General features: G+C 41.1%; 1 protein-coding gene across 1 annotated transcript in view; it reads right to left on the bottom strand.

The window, feature by feature from the left end:
• Positions 1-15,534, bottom strand: part of LOC108714735 (protein CFAP20DC-like) — a 208,921-nt gene that overhangs the window by 64,838 nt on the left and 128,549 nt on the right. Inside the window, exon 13 of the mRNA XM_041590936.1 lies at positions 8,782-9,089. Coding sequence (XP_041446870.1) covers positions 8,782-9,089 — 308 coding nt within the window. The remainder of the gene's footprint in view (positions 1-8,781; positions 9,090-15,534) is intronic.

Raw genomic sequence — 15,534 nt, 5'->3', positions numbered from 1 at the left:
TCAACCTCCACTCAGCTCCTCCCAGCATCCACTCAGCCACTCTCAGCCTCCACTCAGCCCCTCTCAGCCTCCACTCAGCCCCTCTCAGCCTCCACTCAGCTCCTCCCAGCATCCACTCAGCTTCTTTGAATCTCACTCAGCACACTTTGTCCATCAAACTGAAGGGTTGTAGAATGGGCAGCACTGGGCATCGTGGTATTGCCATACTTTCCAACTGCCTTCATCTCTTCTACTGTTGTCTCCAGCCACCTTGTCCTATTGTCTCCAGCTTGTCGTACAATCTTAAAATTGCTCTACTGTCTCCTTTTAGCCCTACAGTCTCAAATTTACTCTACTGTCTCCATCTTGCTCTACTGTTTTAATCTTCCCCTACTGATTCTGGCTTACTCTACTGTCTCCATCTTCCCCTATGTACTCAATCTTAAAATTGGTCTACTGTCTCCCTTTTGCCCTACAGTCTCAAAATTGCTCTACTGTCTCCATCTTCTTCTACTATCTAAATCTTCCCCTATTAACTCTGACTTGCTCTACTGTCTTCATCTTCCTCTACATACTCCGTCTCAGTACTTTCTCCTTCATTCCCTATGTACTCCGTCTTGCCCTACTGTCTCAGACTTGCTGTCTTCATCTTCCACTAATGACTCTGACTTGCTCTACTGTCTCCATCTTCTCATGCGTTCTCTACTCCATCTTACCCTACAGTCTCAGACTTGCTCTACTGTTTCCATCTAGCATTACCATCCCAAACTTGCTTTACTGCCTCATCTCATTTTTGCCCTACAGATTCAATCTTGCTCTACTGTCTCAAACTTGCTATACTGACTCCACCTTGCTTTACAGTCTCCTTTTTGTCCTACAGTTTCAATCTTGCTCTACTGTCTGCATTATACTCTACTGTCTTAATCTTCCCCTACTGACTCCATCTCACCCTACTGTCTAAAACTTGTTTTACTGACTCTCATCTTTGTCTACAGACTCCTTTTTGCCGTACAGTTTAGATCTTGATCTACTATCTGCTCTCTACTGCCTTAATCTTCTCCATATCTTTATTTTGACCTACTATACGTCCTACCTTCTGTTAGAATAACTTGGTTACTGCTTACAGATTGAGCAGTATCATGCAACTACTAATGTAAGTGCTGACTCACTTGTGTGTCTAGAGGTTAGATGATAATCTTCAGACTGGTAGAATTTTATTTAAAAATAAAATATATTTATTGCTTTGTTCAATGAACACGGTACAGAATAGATGATGATGATAAAATGAAATTAAATAACCTAGAGGCACAGGGAGCCAGCATAGGATGTTAAAACGCTGTCCCACAATCCTGACTCTTCTACTAGGTCCACATGTCTAGGGCCAATTATCCACATTTGGCCTGGGAAAATCATTATCCCAGGAGGTGGCTTTGATGTTTTACAAGCCCAACAGTTGTTACTGCACCCCCTGATAATGCTAGTTAGCTATTTACAATACAATGTTGCACAGTTGTGGAACATACTCTTTGTTTAATTTAGCAAACAACATTCTATATATATATATAAAGGTATGACCCCATACACTCCCTTCACCTTCCTGCTCAAATACTGTACAACACCACACTATATGAGGGACCACTTTCCTCTATATATTAGGAATGCCCCTACCGCTGTTTTTATCTTAAATGCCCCCACATTTACTACCAGTCACTGAAGTAAATTTAATAACAAAATATAAACTTTGATAACAAGTTCTGAACCCAAACAATGTTGTTGAGTCCCGTGTGGATCACTTTAACACGAGTGTTTTGTGTCGGATTCAGAGGGGAGGGAGGGAAACATGACAACGTGATACTGGAATCATTGTACATCCAGATTTCTGACACTTCCGAGCTTCCAACAGAATTGAAAGAGTAAAACGCATAGACTTGTTTTGATCACTCGGCTTTAGAAAAATAAATGTCAAATCTGCAATGAGAACAAGTAGTAACCACGGTATTTGTATTGTTTTTCAAAGCAGATCAGAGGATGGAAGTTCCTTGTTTGCTTGTGTTGGAGAAGCTTATTCTGAGTCAATCACATTTTTTATGTTATAAATAAACAAGTGCAGGGTGAGATAATTTAATGACATTAAATATGTATGTGCGTTATGGTGATATGGTGGCGTCTCCTTTTTGTCCTAACTCCTAGAGTAGACAATACAGAACTTCTTACTGAGCAGCTGGCCCAGGACTAATGGTGGAACTAACATATTATTTTCAGCTCATTGCAAAGGAAATGACTGGGAAATGTTACAAAAATGGTGGGAAGCTGGAAATCTGCTAGAAGACTCTTTCAGACTGAGTGAGGAGAGCCCATCTAGTAAACCAAGCTGAAGGGTTGTCCGGCACAAAGCAAATCAATAGTAATGGGTCCAGCGGAAGGTGCACCTGAAATGTATCCAAATCTTGTCATAAGCTAAGGGGGCCCAGCCTGAAGGCCAGTAAGGGGGAGATTTTGGGTCAGTGTTTATTTGTACCCTGTGTACCCCTGGAACTATAGTAGGGTGACTGTTACCCCAATGTTTCTATAGATCTGTAACCTTGTTATGAGCTAAGGGGGTCCAGTCTGAAGGACAGTTAGGGGGATATTTGGGGTGAGTGCTTATTTGTGCCCTGGGTACCCCTGGAAATATATCTGTAACCTTGTTATGAGCTAAGGGGGCCCAGTCTGAAGGTCAGTTAGGGGGAGATTTGGGGTGAGTGCTTATTTGTACCCTGGGTACCCCTGGAACTATAGCAGGGTGACTGTTACCCCAATGTTTCTATATATCTGTAACCTTGTTATGAGCTAAGGGGCCCAGCCTGAAGGTCAGTTAGGGGGAGATTTGGGGTGAGTGCTTATTTGTACCCTGGGTACCCCTGGAACTATAGCAGGGTGACTGTCACCCCTATGTTTCTATATATCTGTAACCTTGTTATGAGCTAAGGGGGCCCAGTCTGAAGGCCAGTAAGGGGGAGATTTTGGGTGAGTGTTTATTTGTACCCTGGGTACCCCTGGAACTATAGTAGGGTGACTGTTACCCCAATGTTTCTATAGATCTGTAACCTTGTTATGAGCTAAGGGGGCCCAGTCTGAAGGTCAGTTAGGGGGAGATTTGGGGTGAGTGCTTATTTGTACCCTGGGTACCCCTGGAACTATAGCAGGGTGACACCCCAATGTTTCTATATATCTGTAACCTTGTTATGAGCTAAGGGGGCCCAGTCTGAAGGTCAGTTAGGGGGAGATTTGGGGTGAGTGTTTATTTGTGCCCTGGGTACCCCTGGAACTATAGCAGGGTGACACCCCAATGTTTCTATATATCTGTAACCTTGTTATGAGCTAAGGGGGCCCAGCCTGAAGGCCAATTAGGAGGAGATAGCGGGGGGTTATTGTGGGTAACCCTGGAACTATAGGGAGATATCTGCTACACCTTTCAAGGGGATTTGAAACAACCAAAGATCTTCTGATCTAAGAAGCAGACAAGATGCAATGTAAATGAAAAGTTATGCACATGGGATTTGAAAATACACAGGCTGCACACAACCTTAATGGAACTAAGATAGATGAATCCCTGATGGAGAAGGTCCTAGGGGCACATGTGGATAATAGACTGTAGAAAGTAATAGCAGTCAGAAATAGGGAGTCTGAAAAAGACTGATAGAAATGCTATACAAGCAGTGCTTCTTGGGACCTATATTATTTTTAGAAATCTGTATAGCAACCCAAAAATTGGTTTACAATCAGGTATTGACCTTATTTTACATATTACTGTCTATTGTATAAAGCTCCTTTACTTTATTTACTGGGACCAGAGTGATCCTCCCTAAACAGTTTGGGGACACATGTTTGGTTAACAACCCATGGGTTAAGAGTATTAAGCCTCTCAAACTAAGACAGAATAAATATTAGTTCTGGGCAAGGTAAAACTGGCCAGCTTTCCTATTTAATATGACTTAAGTTGTTAGATACCCATTCACTGAATCTGAGCTTCCCATTAAAAGTATAAATATTGAAGCCACAATCAGTTTATTGCGGTGGGTTATTACAGTATCGGCCGTTCCCACACTGTTAATAAAGTTTTTCGGAGGGGACCCTTTGAGGAGTTTTCTCGTTAGCAATTCCTACAAAGCAGAAGCCAAATCAGATCCATCTGGAATTTCTAGAGGAGCGGGTGCATGAAATCTGATTAATGCGCAAGGTAAGGCAGGGATAAAAGGGGCCGAATGTAATCCCACGCAGGCAATTGCACCGAACAGAAACTGGAAGCCTCCCAGGCCTTATCTTTAAAGAATATCTTATTTGAGAAACTTCTTATTCAAATTCCAAATAAGAAAAAAAATGAAATCAGGTGATGGAAACTAGAGACGGAGATCAACATCAGAACTGAATCATTTATATCAAATCAATTAATCGCACCTTCTGAAAGCATTTGTAAATGTACACTAAGCAAACCCGGTGGGTTAAACAAAAAAAAATTGGAGAAAGTATTGCTATGTATTTTAACATTCGTTTTTAAATTATTATTTTAGGTGAGTGATTGGACATTAACTGCTTGTCTGCCGGGTTGCTCTTTTATCTGCCACATTCCTGGCCTGAGTGTTTGGCTTTTGGGACAGAGTGATGTCACAATGGGTCTTTGCAAAGCAGCAAAATGCAGACCTTATCCAAGGCCAGGGTCGGACCGGCTAGCAGGACACGGGGTAAAAACCTGACTGGCCCTGTTGACCCAGACCCACACCCGTCTACTGACCACACAGGCCAGTGCTGGCACCTGATCTCCCACCCAGCCCCGATTGCAGCCACAACTAGAGGGCAAGTACGTGAGGGGGTCTGGAGAGGGGTTATAGTGGGGGCAGGGGGGCTTGGGGGTCCTGTGGCGTAAGCCCTGGTGGGCCTTCAAACCTCCAGTCTTACACTGTCCATGGTGCCAATGGTCATTGTCCAATGAAATTTAGACTGCCTTTTTTACCGTCAGTAAAGGTTAATTATTTCTTAGTTGGGATCAAGTACAAGGCACTGTTTTAATATTACAGAGACAAAGGAAATCAGTTTTAAAAATATGGATTATTTGGATAAAATTGGGTTTATTGGAGATGACCTGACCATAATTTGAAGCTTTCTGGATAATGGATCCCAAACCTGTACTATTATAATAAAAGTGCACTTCCTATTGATGGCCACTCTATCAGCAAATCATAATACTATGAGTGTATGCCAGCATGGTTTTATGTGTAATAGATCTTGCCAGACTAACTTCATTTCTTTTTATGAGAAGGTAAGTAGAGACCTGGATTCTGGGATGGCAGTGGATGTGATTTACTTAGACTTTGCTAAAGCATTTAATACAGTGCCACACAAAAGGTTACTGGTTAAATTAATGTTGGCCTGGAACATAGTATTTGTACCTGGACAGAGAACTGGCTAAAAGATAGACTACAAAGAGTGGTGGTAAATGGAACATTTTCTAATTGGACCAGTGTTGTTAGTGGAGTACCGCAGGGCTCTGTACTAGGTCCCTTGCTTTTCAACTTGTTTATTAATGACCTGGAGGTGGCCATTGAAAGTACTGTTTCTATTTTTGCAGATGAGACTAAATTGTGCAGAACTATAGGTTCCATGCAGGATGCTGCCACTTTGCACAGTGATTTGTCTAAACTGGAAAACTGGGCAGCAAATTGGAAAATGAGGTTCAATGTTGATAAATGCAGGTTATGCACTTTGGCAAAAATAATATAAATGCAAGTTATACACTAAATGGCAGTGTGTTGGGAGTTTCCTTAACTGAGAAGGATCTTGGGGTTTTTGTAGATAACAAGTTGTCTAATTCTGGGCAGTGTCATTCTGTGGCTACTAAAGCAAATAAAGTTCTTGTATAAAAAAGGGCATTAACTCAAGGGATGAAAACATAATTATGTCTCTTTATAGGTCCCTGGTGAGGCCTCATCTGGAGTATGGGGGCAGTTTTGGACTCCAGTCCTTAAGAGGGATATAAATGAGCTGGAGAGAGTGCAGAGACTAAGTGCAACTAAACTGGTTAGAGGGAGGGAAGAGTTAAATTATGAGGGGAGACTGACAAGGTTGGGGTTGTTTTCTCTTTTTAAACCCAGTCTAACTAACTATGTAACTATGTAACTGTGTAAGGAAAGGAGGTTCGTGCCCTGAGGCTGAAGCAACAGTAATGTTTCCTACAAAGATATGTTGGATATTGAAGGGGGTATTTTAATAAGAGACGCAAAGTTTACTCCATTTCTAGTAACTGATAGCAACTGTCCATGAGGCCTCTGCAATCTGGCTGCTATGGTTTACTATGTGATATAAACTTTGCACTAGTTATCACATCACCCCCCGATGCCCCCAATGCTCGCCAGCCGCTCAATACTCTACTTGACGCAACACAAGATTAAAGACAAGCGCATTGTTTTTTTCATGACAGTCTAAATCTAAGACATAACTCAGTAGTCCCAGGTCACCTGTAATCAATCCTATAAGGAGCGATTGTGCAAGTTGTGTCCAAATATGATGAATGGCTCTAGGAGGAATGCGGCTTCTGTAAATGAAAAATGATTGAGAAAAAAGCCGTAATGGTAACGGCGCAGCTGCCCGGCCGGATCAATGAATGTGCTTTTAGCTATATTCGTCCACGCTAATATCTTTCTAACAAGCGCGTCACACTTAAATATTGCTGAGGGCAGGGTTGCCGGTGTTTCACATTAATCGGATTCTTCTGGGACACAGGCGCTTTCACATATTTTGATAATAAAAAGAGAAGTTTTGTTCTTTATTGGATCCTCTCTAAATTGTACCATTTCCCCCACAGACACCCTATTAATTCCACAAAACCCCTTGAAGGCGGTTGTCCTTTGTTGTTTTATCCATGTTTTGATGCCAGAGGTCCGTGAAAAATTTACTCTTTTCCGCAAAAAAAAAAAAACCCCTGTGCAACTGATTGTTCCACCAAGTGAATGGCAGGCCTTTAGGAGGGAGAAACTCTACATGTCTTCTCTCTTTTATGGGGTTGTTATGGAGATTGCCCAAGCAAGGTTTTCAATGTTCCCCAAATAAAGAAAGATTTTAGAGCTTGTTTACACTTTTTATGAACACACGATCAGGGTCCAGCTGTGGATATTTCTCTTCTGCCTTCCTATCCTAGGTAAGAAATCTAAACAACATCCATACTGGTGTATTCTTGGGGTACACCTTCTTTCCCCTTGCCTCTATTTAAGGTGGTTAATGGCAGAGAACACACTGTTTTTTTTAGTGTTCCCTCTCTAAGGGTATTTCTCTATATAGGAGGATAATAAAGGGTAAGTATGCATGGTTTAAATAATGTTTCCATTTGCATGATCACCCTTTGTAACAACAGCTGCCCTCTTTACTTAGGTATAGAGCAACCATGTTGTATATTTCCTTCTGCTGAATTGCTCTATTTTGCATTGCCTTGAAACAAACCAGGACAAAAGACTGAACTTGGAGATGGTCAAGAGGTTTTCTCACTGCACTGAAATCTAAGAAATCTAAGCTGATTGGTGGAGCTTTAGCCACTTCTGCTATTAAAATTTATTGGTTGGTACATAAAGATGGGTTTGAGTAGGAAGAATCCTAAGAGCTCTTTACCAGTGTAAGTACTGGAATCACTTACCCAACTAGGACTAGCTTAATGCTTTGATTTATCTCAAAAGATCTTATCACTATATATATATATATATACATACACATAGAAAAGGCCATAACCAGAATAACTGGAAATCTCCATGAAGGAGTGACTACTGTCTATAGGAGTTACAAGGATTCCAATTGAACTCCACATTTGGAAGTGAGTCTTCTATGTATGATTGACATCACAGGTACATATAACAAATGTTCCAGCTGTACACTATTAAAGCATCAGACCAAAAGCATTTATAGTGAGAGTGTAGAGTTGTAAAGGGTTTGCCAGCCTTTATTTTACTTAGAGAGTTTTGCCCAATTAAAGGATGGGCTTTTTTTTTTACAGTTGGGAGAGGAAGCTTGTCCGTTGGTAATTCTGTATTTGGCCAGGGGTGTCTGGGTTCCCAAAGTTATAAAAGGAAAAGCACACCACCTGCTCCATATGCTGGATGAGGTGGTGTGCTGAAGGGATTGGAAGGTGGTTGTAAGTGCAAGGAAACATTTGTAATAGCTCAGTGACAGGCAGGTTGAGTGTAGTTAGTAGAGCAGTTAGAGGCTCCAATGAGAAGACCAGTTGCGTAAGTACCCTGCGGTGCCAATGTTGCCAGTACAGAGACTAAAGCAGTCAGGCTCAGGTACGGAGACATCCTTGGAGTGTATCACCACTGTGAGCTTCAACTAGCACTAGGGATTGTTTCAGCAAGGCATTAAATCCTACTGTACCTCTGGGGTGTTGCAAACTATGCCTGTGTTCGTGTGAATACTAACTAGCAGATAACAGTGTTTGATTTGTGATCTGTAACACTTGAACCAGCACCCACTAAGATATTGTGCAAGATCTTTCCAATTAAACCATATCATTTTGTTTTAAGAACCACTGTCGCCCAAGTTATTTGAAAGATCTGTTTTGTGGTACGATGCAGTGTGGTCAACCCTTCCTCCAACAGTAAAGTGAGGATCCACCTGAGAGAAAAGTCACATGTAACATGTGTCCTACCAGGAGTTGACACCAATTTGTGGCAATAAAATAAAATAATAAACCCCCATTTCCAAAAACCTGGTACAAGAATTTTCATAAGGATTTCTTGGTGAACGCATGTCAAACACCTTGATCGTCATAAATGTTCATATTACCTGTAAGCTGTCGTCACTTCTATAAAAATCATCTTCTAACTGTGCCCCTCGGCTGTTGAGTTCCATGCCATCAAATGAAACTGTGCTGTGATCAAGGGACTGTGGCTTGAAAAGGCGGGAGGACCGTGGCATTGACCAGTAGGTGTAAAGGTTGTCCTCTTCCTCTGGGAAGGTTCTGCTTTCATTCCGGCTTCCATTTTGCTGGTAATCTTCAAGCTCCTCTGATGGATCATTGTTGAGTTCCTGCTGCTGACTCTCAGGGGATTTAGATGTTTTTTCTTGAAAACTGTCAGGAGTTAACATCTCATCTGCAAGATAAACAGGGTAATTCAAAATATTTAATGTACAGTAAAGGAAGCCTGGAAAGCTCAAGTGAATATCTGAGCGGTTACATGTAATTATCTATAGTATGTAGCACCATTCCTGGTATGATCGGTTTTGCAAGGGCTTTACACAATGGTAAGTGTAGGTAAGAAGGGCAGAACTCCAATCACAAACACATAAATCTCATTAAATCTCATTAAAAGGACCCGTCACCCAAATAAAATATTCAAAATCATATTTTATCACATGAGTCTAGCAAAATGAACTTTAATTAAACTATATAAATTATTTGAATCTTGTTTCCTTCAGTCTGGGATTTCAAAATTATAACAAGCAGGCAGCAGCCATTTTGTGGACACTGTTATTAAGGAACGTCTTGTATCATCTCAGAATCTTGTTTGTGAACCAGAATGGGGGACCTGATGTCCATCCCCATGTCCTGGTTACACAATTAAATGGTATAGAGAACGGGAGAGCCCATGGCATAGAGGAGGGGCAGACAATATTTGATTGACATCTGAGATTTTTTAATGAGCTTACAACAGCTATGAATGCTTTAATAAAAATAGAAATTAGATTTCATGTTTAATTTGAAAAGGACTTTTATTATACAGATTTGTGTGTCTGGGTGACAGGTCCACTTTAAGGGGTTTCTAACTCAAATGCTCAGTACCCATGAGCAGCATACTAGGAAAATGCTACATGTTCTACGAAGATCTAGAAGGATGCAGCCAGAGGTGTCCCACAGGGCAGTCCAAGGCTTTTCCAGGTCATTGTTAAACTGCTTTTCTATGTATAACAAAGAGCATAAAGGATCAAGATAACCTCAAGCTGGTCATATACAAAAACTGCTGATTGAGCCCCCCCCCCCAGATTCAGCAGGAAATCGCCCTCTGGTGGTCCTGCTCGATCAATATCTGACTGAAGATCATGCTGATGTTGAAAATAGCATTTGTGCTTTGATACAGTCCTCTTCCGCCAGGTCTGTGTAGGACCCTATTATGAATCAATTGTTGGCCTAGGGCCCAAACAGACCATCCCACTTAACACTACCATGCTGGTGGCCAAAGTAGCTGCTTGTGTGAATAAGTAGCTAAATATCAAAACAAATTAGAGCCTAGTTCCCATATTCAAATTTTAGAAAATTAATTAGAAATACATCACATTAAGGAGGTGATTTATCAATGGTTGCATTTCCCCCCAAAAGATTTGAGTTTTTGAGGGTATTTTAGTCAAAACTTGTATTTTCACATTATAAAATGTTTTTTTACAAGTTTTATTATACCCCGAGCCTGAAAATAGCTTGAATATGAAAATACTCCAGTTAAAACCCGTCATGGTTATATAGTAGTTAATGACAGAGGTCCCTTCAACCATTTGAAGATGTTTGTAGCCTTCATGATGTTTGGGTTTTGTTCGTTGGGTTTCGCTTGAAAATTATTCAATCCAAATTCACTGATTCAAGTTTTTCCCGTTCAAGTTTTTTCTTAAATCAGAAAACATTTGAGTTGTGAGTTCATTTGAGGTATAAATCCTCACAGACCTCTAAAACGCAACCCCCTAAAAATCATCCAAAGCTTTAAAGTCACATGGCTTTTAGAGTTTGGAATCTGGTGAGCCAAACACCTGAATTACTGAATCTTTACAAATTTGCCCCAGACATTGGAAGCTCTGCATTGTGTTGTCTGTATGCGTCATTGATTGCAAACATGACTGGTTCTTCCAAGGTTTCTTCTGGGAATATATGGAAATGGAGATTTCAGTTTTGCCTCGAAGGTTGTCTGACTCTAACTAACTCTAAAAGAAGCCTACATGGGGTGTGGTTAAGACTCACTTGGGTGTGGCCAAATTAACGCATCAGGTAATGGATCTCTACAAAATGTTTTCTGAATTCTAAGGATGGAGCTTTTCAGTGTGTGTATGATATGACATCTCCATGCTCGCAATCCAACTGAACACAGTGAAGTCTATAAAACCAACTATTGTCTGGAAATCTCTTAATATGTAATGATAACTCATAGTCATGGCTTGAGGCAAGTCATTTGCATTTCACAGTTGGTTAGGGCTGTAATAATGTGCAATAAATTATAACAAGTCTGAAATTATGATTAACACCTGCCTGGCAGCGCCTCCTTAAAGGCTTTCTGGTTCCTTTGATGTCATTCCGACTCGACGTGTTTCTTTTATTGTGAGCGTTCTCCGGTAGATTTATCCCACATGGAGCTGGGAATGCAAATGAGTCGGCCTGATTCTCCTCTGATCGGCCCAAGCGCGAGGCTAAGGCCTACTACAAAAAGTTAAACAAGTTTTAAGTCTTCTCCCATGAGGCCCATTAGCAGAGGTCTTCATTTGAATTCCAAATGTCTTCTCTCAAGAAGAACGATATGAAAATAAAAAGTATACGAATCTGACTATTTAATTAAGTTATCATGGCCTCGGCTTTACCCGATGTGATCCACTGCCAAAATAATGGAGGAAGTGTCAGCCTCCCTGATATCACACATATGTATAGCTTTCTCAATAAGTTGGGTTTCAGAGGTTCTTTAAAATAACTCTTAACTGTTTATTTGCTATATCATGAGCAGACTCTGAATTCTGTACCATTCTGCAGTAATATCAATCAATTCACAAATATTTCATACAGATAATCCACTTGAGGGAATTTGGCACAAGCACTCACTAGTAAGTGTCTTGTCCCCAGAGAACCAATCCCTCACATATCTGTTGGAGCTTTTGGCTGCTCTACTAACCACCCTCAGCCAGACTCCTGACTCTAAGAGAGAGCTATTACAGAATGTTCAATGAAATTGACTACTCCTACTGAGATCTCCAACCTTAGGCTCTCAAGCACCACCACCCGATTCCAGCAAATGGGGTCCAAAGAGACCCCAAAAGAACTCCCAAAGAGAACAGCACGGCGACTCCCCTGACCAATTACAAAACTGCCAGGGAAAGATTTTACATCTATCATAACATTTCCTGTGTATTCTATTAATGTTGCCATAAACATATCTGCCTGATTCTTTTACATTACTTATCCCCCATGTTCCTCTTTGAGTGGGCTGCCATATTTGTACAGCAGTAGTCTTGTCAGGCAGACCCATACTCGACCCAGACCCACTGAACAACAACTCAATTTGTGCCCGTTTCCCAATGGGTTCCCCTATCTAGACCCACTAGCTAACCCAGCCCACAAATTGTTTAGTTACCTTCTGACTATAGGCCCATGAAATTGGAAGTGACGTCACTGTGAGCTGGAAGTGACATCACCTCGGAGCAGATGGGTAAGGGGATGAATTGTACTGTAAACTGGGAGAGACCAATCCTGCACCTTAGCCGGATACCCAGGTGTCTCATCAACAGACTACTCCACATGATAATGGAATCTGCCCAAAACACAACCACTTTGTGGGTATTCCACGAGTACACAACCCAATGCAGGACTCTAAAGTTAGCATTAGAAACTTTGAGGTTGAGAAGGGACAGTCAGGTTGGAAAAACAATCAGGTTTAGAAACCCCAAGTAACAATTGGAAACAAAAACAAAAAACATTCCTATCAGTAAAAAAACCATCCTATAGGGAACTTTTAATGTTTATTCATATTTTGAGGAGTAGGGTTTTAGTGTCAGGATCACTTTAAAAAGGAAACCAGTACCCCCCAAATTTGATACAGTCCCAGCCCTTGGTTGGATTAAACCTACTGGGGACTACCTAATGTAATGGTGGACAAAACCGTTAATCTCCCATATACAAAGTATATAACTTTATCCTTGCATCATCATTTTCCAATATAAGGGTAAACATAAACTTAAACGTGCCTGGCAAGGCTTACCACCTTAGCACACACCCAATGGACTACCTGCAGTACTAGCCACCCTCTACAGCCGCCTCAGGTGAACACATGATAGCAGGCAACTTAATTCCATTCATCAACTAGGTGCCCACCTATATTACAATTGCCTTTGCTTACTACCATCTTACAACCAGGCCCAGGGATTGCAAGCGTTGGCCATCCAAGCAAGTAGTAACTTGCCATCATGGCGCCATTTTCTTGACTGGACTCCTCCATACATACCCCTTCCCCAAGATTACAGATATGGAGCTCCATTATCTAGATCAGTGATCCCCAACCAGTAGCTTGTGAGTAACATGTTGCTCCCCAACCCCTTGAATGTTGCTCTCAGTGGCCTCAAAGCAGGTGATTATATTTGAATTCTAGGCTTGGAGGCAAGTTTTAGTTGCAGAGAAAACAAGTGTACTGCCAAACAGAACCTCCTGTAGGTTGCTAGTCCGCATAAGGGCTACCAATAGCCAATCACAGCCCTTATTTGGCACCCCCGGGAACATTTTTCATGCTTGTGTTGCTCTCCAACTTTTTTTTGAATGTTGCTAATGGGTGAAAAAGGTTGGGGACCCCTGATCTAGATGGACAGAAATGTATTCTTGCCATGGGGAAGGTAAATGGGAAGAAGACAAATTGGCTGAGAACACTGATAACTTGTCCTTAGTTGCAAGTCTCATACTGTATATATTGCTTTAGAATTGTGATGTGCGAGAAGTGTCGCTGGCTACAAAGCAAAGCTGCCCTGAACGCTAATGACGAGGCTTGGATAAATAGCTTTGTCATGTTCCATCTCATTCGGTAGTCGAATGGCGCTCGGCAATGTGAGAGGAGGGAAGTCATGAGACTTATGTACTGCTAAGGATAATCAAGTGTGAGGACAGGTGAAAAGAAAACAGTTTAAACAGTTCATTGGATTTGCATGGCTCTGCAAGGGGACCTCGAGGACACTTAAGACAAGATTGATACCAGAATCTCTCTAGGTCTGTGACTCATATTCGTGATAGAATATCTTGATTTTCTTGACAATATCTCCCTACTGCCCTGTACTGTATAATGCACAACTAATTTGTTCTGTTCAGATTAAGCTTAACTAACCAAGTTTTGTAACTTGATTTTTTTTTGTAAAACCATTGGGATCTAATTTTCTCTTTTATGCTTAACATTTCAGTGTTAGAAAATAAACTAGGTACGATCTACTAAGATTAGAATCTCAGCCATAAAGCAGGGCAGGACTGCTGCTTAAAATGGGGATCAGATAGGATCTGTGCAGCCACTGGGACAGAATGCTCTGTTATACAGATAGCTAGAATCTCAGCTGCCATAAAGCAGGACAGGACTGCTGCTTACAATGGGGATCAGATAGGATCTGTGCAGCCACTGGGACAGAATGCTCTGTTATACAGATCGCTAGAATCTCAGCTGCCATAAAGCAGGACAGGACTGCTGCTTACAATGGATATACAACAGATCAGATATACTGTATGTGATATTTTACCATTAACGGGCAAGATGAAGAATGTTTTGTTCTGAAAGAGTTAATAATTATTGCTCTTTTATGGAAATAACAATATATATATGCAATCATAATATTGCAACGAACAAGATAAAAAAGCAAATGATCAATCAATCATTCAATCAAATAATTAGTCCCAGGCATATTTATGTTAAGGTTTTAATTGCAGAGGAACATAATGGTATCAGCTCTAAATGAGAAGGGTTTGTAAACTCTCAACAATATTCCTTGATTTCCTTTTCTTCTACATAAGAAAATAAAATGACTCCCTGTTTATGGAGTGAAACTTGCCAAGAAAACATACACTGATATAGAAAGTGAATGAAGAAATCATCTTTAGTTTTGAGATTGGGAAAAGGATTTCAGTATAACAGACAAACCATATGGGCCTTGAGCAGGCAGGAGACATGTATAGGAGGTTGAGCACGAACAGAGGGATATCATTAAATGTGTTTAACTTACTTCCCTACAGATATTGTTGAATTGCTAATCCCAGTATACCCCTGACAGCCATTGGTTGGGTACATACTATATTATATATATCTCTGATATGCCACATATACTGTCCCTTCCCAGAGGATATTATGTTACTATAGGCACCATCTCTCCCTACTATACCTGCTATCCCACAGTCACACTCCCTTCCCAGAGACTATTATCCACTGTTACTATAGGCACCATCTCTCCCTACTATACCTGCTATCCCACAGTCATACTCCCTTCCCAGAGACTATTATCCACTGTTACTATAGACACATCTCTCCCTACTATACCTGCTATCCCACAGTCATACTCCCTTCCCAGAGACTATTATCCACTGTTACTATAGACACATCTCTCCCTACTATACCTGCTATCCCACAGTCATACTCCCTTCCCAGAGACTATTATCCACTGTTACTATAGACACATCTCTCCCTACTATACCTGCTATCCCACAGTCACACTCCCTTCCCAGAGACTATTATCCACTGTTACTATAGACACCATCTCTCCCTACTATACCTGCTATCCCACAGTCACACTCCCTTCCCAGAGACTATTATCCACTGTTACTATAGGCACCATCTC

This window comes from Xenopus laevis, chromosome 4L (assembly GCF_017654675.1).
Source record: "Xenopus laevis strain J_2021 chromosome 4L, Xenopus_laevis_v10.1, whole genome shotgun sequence".
Taxonomy (NCBI): Eukaryota; Metazoa; Chordata; class Amphibia; order Anura; family Pipidae; genus Xenopus; species Xenopus laevis.
Note: the sequence above shows the minus strand (reverse complement) of the source record. Positions and strands in the feature narration are given on the sequence as shown.